Source organism: Semicossyphus pulcher, unplaced genomic scaffold (genome assembly GCF_022749685.1).
Source record: "Semicossyphus pulcher isolate SPU_LCO1_2020_fin unplaced genomic scaffold, fSemPul1.0.p SCAF_20, whole genome shotgun sequence".
NCBI lineage: Eukaryota > Metazoa > Chordata > Actinopteri > Labriformes > Labridae > Semicossyphus > Semicossyphus pulcher.
Genome location: NW_027211694.1, coordinates 8,498,222 through 8,507,654, shown reverse-complemented (window position 1 = coordinate 8,507,654; position 9,433 = coordinate 8,498,222). Strand labels below are relative to the sequence as shown.

Here is a 9,433-nt window from a genome sequence, read left to right as displayed (position 1 = left end):
ATCATAAAGCTTCTGGTTAAGAGAGATAAAGAAAAAACATGGCAGAATATATCCTCCTTAAGGATGACATATTTCCATGCTCTATAGTGTACTGTTTATACCTGCATCGGTACCTCTTTCATTACTTACTCCCTCCCTTATTTCATACCGCATCAAAGGATTCAGTGGTCACCTACTCGGAAAAATATGACAATTTATTTGTCATGTAAGAAAAATGGGCTCGCGGCCCATTAATGAAAACGTAACACAATGAAACACACCAGGTTTTAGTCACGGTTATGGATGAGCTCCATCAGTGGTGCTTAAGAACATCGGCCCACACATCACACTCGAGGATAATGTGTGCATTCACTCTCTCACACACACAAATCAGTGTGGGGGCTGGAGCACATAAGCAGGAGTCATGAGTGAAAGAAGTGGGCTGACCACTATTGATTGACTTACAAGCCGCACAAAGCAGGTAACATGACAAAGGCAAAGAAGTTATTCTGATATGTTTGATTATACACCTTAATCGCTAAAAACTGCGGGGAGCCAGAGAAACGTGTACCGGCACTATATTGTTCTACAATACGTACATAACAGCGAGGTTAATAATAAACGAGGTTAGATAATGTTAGAAAAAAGAAACATTTATATTTTTTTCTTCATTATGTTTAGTCACATTTTTAAACCAACATTAGACACTCAAGAGTACTTTGCAAATGTGAGTTTAATTCTATAAATGTAGAGGAATGTAACAACGGATATATGATCTATTTCAACAATCAGAACACAAACGTGAAAGCAAGAGAATATCAGAACAAATATCACGTTAAATTATAACTGCATGCATTGTAAAATAAAAGCAAATGACAACATGCAACATTAGTATCATCATTTTACATTTAAGCATATACAGAAACGTAGAGACAGATTCTTTCAGATATAAAGGATTGAAATTACATTTTTGTTGGCTCGTTTGATCACCTATAACATTTGAACATTTGTTAACACTTTAAAGTAGAGTTGTGAGTTTTATGGCAGAGATCCTTGTTTGATTTTTCTGTGATTGTTAAAGAAGGAGCAGAGATACAAACTCAGTGTGTTTGAGGTACAGGGGTGATAACAAGTGGTGCATTTTCATCCCCTTGAAGGCAAAAGTACGGATACAGTTTCTCTGTAAAGTTCAACCACGTGAAAGAGTAGATGTGTGATTTAGAATCCACATTATAGAAAGAAACCACACCCTTATCATAGTCCACAAAGATGCCTACCTTCTGGAGCTTTTCTTTCAGTGTGATTTTCATAGATTTTTTTGTATATGCTATATATTGACCATCATCAAACCCAATGGCCCAGGCTCCATTATTATCTGACATAGATGTGTTCTTTTTTCTATCAATAGACTCTTTGACCACTCCAAGAATCCAGTCAGTCTTTCCTTTCACTTGCACCTCATAGTAAAACTTCCCTGTTGTGAACCCCTCCTTCGCCAAAACCTCTGAATACATTTCAAATCTCTTTGGATTGTCGGGAAGAGTCTGCTGTGCTTTAGCATATGTCACTTGTTTTCCATCTGTGCTTACAACAAGTTTGCAATACGCTGTGTCTGGGTCAAAAGTCAAGTCCACCGCATGTTCTCTCATTCTTTTCATTTTGTTCTCAGGAATCCTTTCCATAATCTCACCAACTCTCTGTTTCAGCAGACTCACATCACCTCTCTCTGCCTCAAAAGAAAGAGCACTGTGTTCAATAATGTCCGCCCAGTTCTTGTGTAAGGGGGAGCACAAGGTTGGGAAACTCTGGAGCAAAAGATGGTGATCCTCCGACTTCCACAGCTGCTCCAGTTGGCTGCTTCTGCTTTCGAGCTCAACAACTTCCTGCCTCAGTTCTGTGATGAAGTCTTCAGCCTTTTGCTTTGTTGCTCTGTACCTCTCCTCAATCACCTCCACAAGCTCTGCCTGGCTCTTCTGGATGGAGCTGATCAAGTCAGTGAACACCTGTACACTGGCTTCTTTCTCTTTTTCAGCTTCTTTCTCGCTCATAGCAATTGAGTTTTCAATTTCTGCCATCTTCTCTGACCGTGATTGTTTCATCTTTTGGATATTCGCCATTGCCTCGTCTTTTTTTGCCAGCACTGCTTCATATTCTTCCTCAAGTGGGACAACATTGTGACCCTTGTGATTTGTTTTTAAACACAGGACACAAATACAGGCCTGGTCAGTCCTACAGTACAGGTCTGTCATCTTGCTGTGTGTCTTGCACATTCTGTCATCAAGATTCCTCACAGGGTCTAATAATGTGTGACTCTTAAGACCAGCAACTCTCTGATGTGGCTCAAGGTGCGGTTCACAGTAAGACACCAGGCACGTAAGGCAAGATTTAACAGCCTTTCCCTTTTTCTCTGTGCAGATATCACAAAGTACATCGCCTGTTTCAGGAAGTTGTGTGTCTGGAGTTGAGGCTTTGACTTGAACTAACTTCTTAAACTCAGCAGCTAGCTCTGATATGACAGTGTTGACTTGAAGTTCAGGTCTTGGAGAAAATATCCTTTTGCAAAATGGACACTGGCAAGTGTCACTGCTGTCCCAATACTTATGGATACATGCACTGCAAAAGTTGTGTCCACAGGGTGTTGAGACTGGCTGAGTAAACACATCCAGACAGATGGAACATAGGAATCTGTCCTCTGACAGCACGCAGCTGGCAGAAGCCATATCTGGACAGGAATAAATAAAGAAATAATACAATTACAACTCACGCACTTCAACTCGACGGGCTAAAACAGTTTAAACTGTAATATTTCACCATAAGTTCGACAAGAAACACATAAGGGAACATTTGCACCATTTTATGTCTTACCTGTAAAGTTGCAGGGTTTCAATGCAACTTCGCAAAAACTTTGAAGCAAACTTCGTGTTGAAAAATGTAGTTGTTTTCCGTATCTCACTTGAGTTTCGTTTCTCTTGTGACGTCTCCTCCCCCTCTCAAAACGTATTCACTTCCTGCTAAAATTTAACTCTTTCATCTCCATTTGCAAGCAAAAATTGTTTCAATATTTGTTTGAAGATACCCTTTAGCCTACAATCAAATTTTATCTTACAGCTTATTTGTACATATCCTCTAAATAATACTTTCGATATTTGTTCTTTGACTATACACTGTAAAAATGTAATTAGGCTACAAATAACATTTCATATAACCCCTTTTTTGATAAGGAAAATTGAATAATTTGACACAACAAAATTATGCTAGCTGCTCTATGAGGCTAGCTTTTGCATACTTTTATGCACTCACTGACATAGCTAGCATGTTTATGTTCAGTAGGTGTAATGTTTATCCTGTTTGCTATCTTAGAAGTCACCTGTAACTTACCATTTACATTTTTATGAGTTATGGCAACATTACACAGCTAGTTGTTCATATGCTCTACATATGGGGAATGGAAATTCGTTGTTGTGATATTTCAGTCAAGTTGTGGGTAAACAACTGGACCTAGGCCTACTGACAGACTGACGTGGCTAGTTTCCTTTTGACTTTTTCTTCTTCATTTGAGGCTTGACTTTCCCTAGGAATTCCTACAAACATGTCACCTTCACCACTATTTCCCTTCTTCTTTGTGTGTAAGGTTGTGTTTTGTGTTGGGGAGACCTGCCCTTAGCTCTCACTGGTGCAATTTTCCGCTTCACTTATAAAAATTATGTCTTGATAAGACTTGTAATCTTTTTTGAAATTTTGCATAGTCATCTTAGATATCACTGCCTTGATCATCTCATCATTACTTGTAAAAGTAGAAATATTTGAATGGGTCAGTCTGGTTTGTGGCTTCCAGGTGAGCCTGACCACAAGAGCCAGTGAAACATGTACTGGCACTATATTGTTTTACAATACATACATAACAGCTTTTGCAATGGAGGTTTGATAAATGTTATAAACAAAGATACATATATATATTTTTTTCTTCATTATGTTAAGTCACATTTTTCACACGAGTTAAACCAAAATTAAACACTCGAGTACTTTGCAAATGTGAGTTTAATTCTATGGTTGTGGAGGAATGTTACAACTGACAATCAATTTCAACAATCAGAACATGCATGTGAAGGCAAGAGAATATCAGAACAAATATCACATTCGATTATAAATCCAGATATAAAGGATTAAAATAACATTTTTGTTACTCAATGGGCTCGTTTGATCACCTATAACATTTAAACATTTGTTAACACTTTAAAGTAGAGTTGTGAGTTTTATTGCAGAGATCCTCATTTGATTTTTCTGTGATCGTTAAAGAAGGAGCAGAGGTACAAACTCAGTATGTTTGAGGTACAGGGGTGATAACAAGAGGGGCAGAGTTTGTTCGATTTGTTGACCCTTGAAGGCAAAAGTACGGATACACCTTCTCTTTAAAGTTGAACCACGTGAAAGAGTAGATGTGTGATTTAGAATCCACATTATAGAAAGACACCACACCCTTATTATAGTCCACAAAGACACCCATCTTCTGGGGCTTTTCTTTCAGGGTGATTTCCGTTGATTTTTTTGTATATACTGTAAACTTATGATCATCAAACCCAATGGCCCAGGCTCCATTATTAACAGACAGAGATGTGTCCTGTTTTCTGTCAAAAGACTCGTTGACCACTCCAAGAATCCAGTCAGTCTTTCCTTTCACTTGCACCTCATAGTAAAACTTCCCTGTTGTGAACCCCTCCTTTGCCAAAACCTCTGAACACACTGCAAATCTCTTTGGATTGTCGGGAAGAGTCAGCTGTGCTTTAGCAAATGTCACTTGTTTTCCATCTGTGCTTATGAAAATCGACTGATGTGCTGTGTCCGGGTCAAAAGTCAAGTCCACTGCATGTTCTCTCATTCTTTTCATTTTGATCTCAGGAATCCTTTCCATAATCTCACCAACTCTCTGTTTCAGCAGATTCACATCACCTCTCTCTGCCTCAAAAGAAAGATCACTGTGTACACTAATGTCTGCCCAATTCTTGTGTAAGGGAGAGCACAAGGTTGGGAAACTCTGGAGCAAAAGATGGTGATCCTCAGACTTCCACAGCTGCTCCAGTTGGCTGCTTCTGCTTTCGAGCTCAACAACTTCCTGCCTCAGTTCTGTGATGAAGTCTTCAGCCTTTTGCTTTGTTGCTCTGTACCTCTCCTCAATCACCTCCACAAGCTCTGCCTGGCTCTTCTGGATAGAGCTGATCAAGTCAGTGAACACCTGTACACTGGCTTCTTTCTCTTTTTCAGCTTCTTTCTCGCTCATAGCAATTGAGTTTTCAATATCTGCCATCTTCTTCGACCGTGATTGTTTCATCTTTTGGATATTCGCCATTGCCTCTTCTTTTTTTGCCAGCACTGCTTCATATTCTTCCTCAAGTGGGACAACATTGTGACCCTTGTGATTGGTTTTTAAACACAGGACACAAATACAGGCCTGGTCAGTCCTACAGTACAGGTCTGTCATCTTGCTGTGCGTCTTGCACATTCTGTCATCAAGATTCCTCACAGGGTCTAATAATGTGTGACTCTTAAGACCAGCAACTCTCTGATGTGGCTCAAGGTGCGGTTCACAGTAAGACACCAGGCACGTAAGGCAAGATTTAACAGCCTTTCCCTTTTTCTCTGTGCAGATATCACAAAGTACATCGGCTGTTTCAGGACGTTGTGTGTCTGGAGTTGAGGTTTTGACTTGAACTAACTTCTTAAACTCAGCAGCTAGCTCTGATATGAAAGTGTTGACTTTTAGTTCAGGTCTTGGTGAAAATATCTCCTTGCAAAATGGACACTGGCAAGTGTCACTGCTGTCCCAATACTTATGGATACATGCACTGCAAAAGCTGTGTCCACATGGCGTTGAGACTGGCTGAGTAAACACATCCAGACAGATGGAACATAGGAATCTGTCCTCTGACAGCACGCAGCTGGCAGAAGCCATATCTGGACAGGAATAAATAAAGAAATAATACAATTACAACTCACGCACGTCATCTCAATGGCCTGAAAAAAAAAAATCAGTTTACTACACTGTAATATTTCACCATAAGTTCGACAAGAAACACATAAAAGAAAGGGAACATTTGCACCATTTCATGTATCTTACCTGTAAAGTTGCAGGGTTTCGAAGCAACCTTGCAAAAACTTTTAAGCAAACTTCGTGTTGAAAAATGTAGAACGTCTTCTGTTTCTCACTTGAGTTTCGTTTCTGTTGTGTGACGTTTAAGTCTCCTCCCCCTCTCCGAACGTATTCACTTCCTGCTAAAATTTAACTCTTTCATCTCCATTTGGAAGCGAAATTTGTTTGAATATTTGTTTGAAGATACACTTTAGCCCACTATCAAATGTTATCTTACAGCTAATTTGTACATATCCTATAAATAATACTTTTGATATGTTGTTCTTTTACTATACACTGTAAAAAATATAATTAAGCTACAAATAACATTTCATATAACCCCTTTTTTTATAAGGAAAAGGAAATAATTCGACACAACAAAGTTATGCTAGCTTCTCTATGAGGCTAGCATTAGCATGCTTTTATGCACTCACTGACATAGCTAGCATGTTTATGTTCAATAGGTGTACTGTTTATCATGTTTGCCATCTTAGAAGTCACCTGTCACGTAATTTAGTTATGGCAACATTACACAGCCAGTTGCTCATATGCTCTACATTTGTGGAATGGAAATTCGTTGCTGTGATATTTCAGTCAAGTTGTGGGCAAACAATCTGGCCTAGGCCTATAATGACAGACTGACGTGGCTAGTTTCCTTTTGACTTTTTCTTCTTCATTTGAGGCTTGACTTTCCCTAGAAATCCTACAAACATGTCACCTTCACCACTATTTCCCTTCTTCTTTGTGTGTAAGGTTGTGTTTTGCGTTAGGAAGACCTGCTCTTAGCTCTCACTGGTGCAATTCCCTGCTTTGCTTATAAAAACTATGTCTTGATAAGACTCTTGTAATCTCTTTTGAAATTTTGCATCATCATCTTAGATACCACTGCCTTGATCATCTCGTCATTACTTGTAAAAGTAGAAATCTTTGAAAAGGCCGGTCTGGTTTGTGGCTTCCAGGTGAGTCTGACCACAAGAGGTCAGGCACGCCAAGCAGGAGCTGAGTGGCTCAAACTGCACTTTTAAATGGTACTTCTAGAAATAGAAAATATTATATAAGAACATAAAACAAAGAAAATGACTCAGAAAAAATAGGATTAATTTCATTTGTAACTTTGTTTAATTCTCTATTTTGATGAATAAATCTCTTGAGCAAGACGTTTATTTTTTATTTTTGTACTCACCCATTATTTTCACACATTACAACCAATTCTCATCAACTCTGTGCGCAGTTACACCTTGTTACACACACACACACACACACACACACACACACCCAGCTGTCTCTCTAATAAGACAGGCACACATCCAAGCTAACAGATATTGAAACTTGGCAAATATAATGTGTTATTTTCAATGACAACGCTGCAGTAGCAAGGGTGAATTTCTGAAAGTCTTTCTGTTTATTTTTTGGCCTCCATTTTTCTTACACACATGCCACTTTTTCCTCTCAAACAATCGCACATGAACACTACCGCACATCATGTTTGCTTTTCCCTTAACCAGTTCATGTTTGACATGCATGCTCAGTCATGCCCTGCTTCTACCCCCTTGTGGGAGAAAGCATTAGAGGACTTAACGGGCTACAAAGCACAAGAGGCGATAAACTAACAGCAGAATGAGAGTGGACACAGAGGCATAGAAATAAGCTGGCTTTTGGGGCCACACACTTTTTTTGTTTGTTGTGCCATTTGTCACCAATGCAAATATGAGGAAATATAAATCAGGCACACTTGTTGGGGTTTTTCCCCCCCTGTGGATTATGTTTACTAGGGGAAAGCGTGGCCTGATGGATGACATCCGCTGCTAAGTAATCTTGTTTTGGTAGACTGATCGTCGCCATGTCCAGGTGACCACAGCAGAGTTCCTCCCCCTGCAGACATCATCTACTCCTAATAGCTTGCAGGCTTATTGAATTACTGAGGTGGAGAAAGAGGCAAATACATAGTGAAGAGTCTGGGAAGTGGATATTACGGGCTATTATGTCATGAAAATTGTTAAATTCAGATGCCACAATAAATAAAATCAAGAGTTTAGTGTTCTGATGTCCCTTCTTTTTCACAAATCATATCTCAGAATTTTAAGTCTTGTGTATTCTGCATTTCTTTACTGATTTAACAAATCTGAAATATAAAACACAAACAATTCAAGACAATAATTTCATAGTCTTCTTTATATACTGACAACAATTTAAAGCTGTATCCAAGTCCAGTGTTGGCAAGGCCTGTTTGGTTTACTAGAGTTACAAAAAGTAGTTTAAACTACTGGTAGATGGCCAAAAAATGTTTGTAGTTTTGGTAGTTATTTCTAGAAAATGGCAAAGAAGTCATTTAACTTCTTGAACTAGTCTGCAAATATGAACGTAGTTTAACAAACAACAAATACTGCCAACTTTAATTATACTACTAGCTTTAATATGTAACTTCTTCCCAACACCGTCCAAGTTTTGATAGACATTTCTTTTTGTGCAAACTGCTCTTGCAAAAAAGCCTGCACACTAAAGTTTGAGGCTATGTTCACAGTAGTCTCTGCTTGTTTTTCTCTTTATCTTAGTTTATTCATGTGCACCTCATTGTGAAATTCTTCAGGGAGTATGTGGTTACATTGTAACCAGGGCTGTGTTGTTAATGGCACGGAGGTATTCGGCCTATCTTGTGGTTGAGAGGGTAGCAGCTCCATTTCCTTCTGTGTCGCTCCACAATTGTGACCCTTTCCTCAAGTTCACACAATGCCTTCAAGGACAGTCAGAAATATAATACGTACTTTGTAGGCCCTATATATTCTTACAGATCTACTTTGTTTACAATTAAAATAGGCTATACCATTACTGAAAACAGCCCTTTCAACAATAATCTTCCTAATGGTACTGTTCATGGCTTAGGCGTGACTTTGAAATGGAACTCATAGCAGGCTTTATTGCTGTTAATATTTATTGTATATTGAACTCATAATTGTATTTATTTCATTTACTAGTGTATGTGTTAACTTTCCATGAGAGTACTTGAAAAGCAATATGAGATTATTTATATGAGATTAAAGTGTGCATCGTTTTTATGACAAATGCATTTGTAGAAAAATAAAAACTATATAGACATTTGAGCGAAAAATGCACCTCACAAAAAACAAACAAAAAACGCTTAACCATGATGACTTGTTTCCCTTCAGGTGGGCTATTTCAGTGCGTTAAGGTCTGTATTGCTTATCAACCTACAAAAAACGAGCAGAACCCAAAGGCAGCACCGGCACAAACCTGCTGTCGGACACCCTGGAAGCAACAAGCTTGACTGGACAAAACGCCCACTGCTGCAGTGCTGTGCACTTTGAATTTGAA

General features: G+C 38.8%; 2 protein-coding genes across 2 annotated transcripts; both read right to left on the bottom strand.

Annotated features, from left to right (window-relative positions):
• Window positions 1–833: 833 nt before the first annotated feature.
• LOC138599728 (zinc finger protein RFP-like) lies at window positions 834–2,931 on the bottom strand. Its single transcript, XM_069671484.1, has 2 exons — window positions 2,845–2,931; window positions 834–2,701 (listed from the first exon to the last, which is right to left on the bottom strand). The coding sequence occupies exon 2, from the start codon at window positions 2,697–2,699 to the stop codon at window positions 1,080–1,082; it is 1,620 nt and encodes a 539-aa protein (XP_069527585.1). The 5' UTR covers window positions 2,700–2,701; window positions 2,845–2,931; the 3' UTR covers window positions 834–1,079.
• A 1,204-nt stretch (window positions 2,932–4,135) lies between these two features.
• Window positions 4,136–6,132, bottom strand: LOC138599726 (E3 ubiquitin-protein ligase TRIM39-like). The gene is made up of 2 exons (XM_069671481.1): window positions 6,092–6,132; window positions 4,136–5,928 (listed from the first exon to the last, which is right to left on the bottom strand). Exon 2 carries the CDS (start codon window positions 5,924–5,926, stop codon window positions 4,295–4,297), a length of 1,632 nt encoding a protein of 543 aa, XP_069527582.1. The 5' UTR covers window positions 5,927–5,928; window positions 6,092–6,132; the 3' UTR covers window positions 4,136–4,294.
• Between the last annotated feature and the right edge of the window lie 3,301 nt (window positions 6,133–9,433).

Bases quoted from the DNA above. Each gene is read 5' to 3' on its own strand.
- LOC138599726 (XM_069671481.1), bottom strand. From the start codon at position 5,926: ATGGCTTCTGCCAGCTGCGTGCTGTCAGAGGACAGATTCCTATGTTCC.
- LOC138599728 (XM_069671484.1), bottom strand. From the start codon at position 2,699: ATGGCTTCTGCCAGCTGCGTGCTGTCAGAGGACAGATTCCTATGTTCC.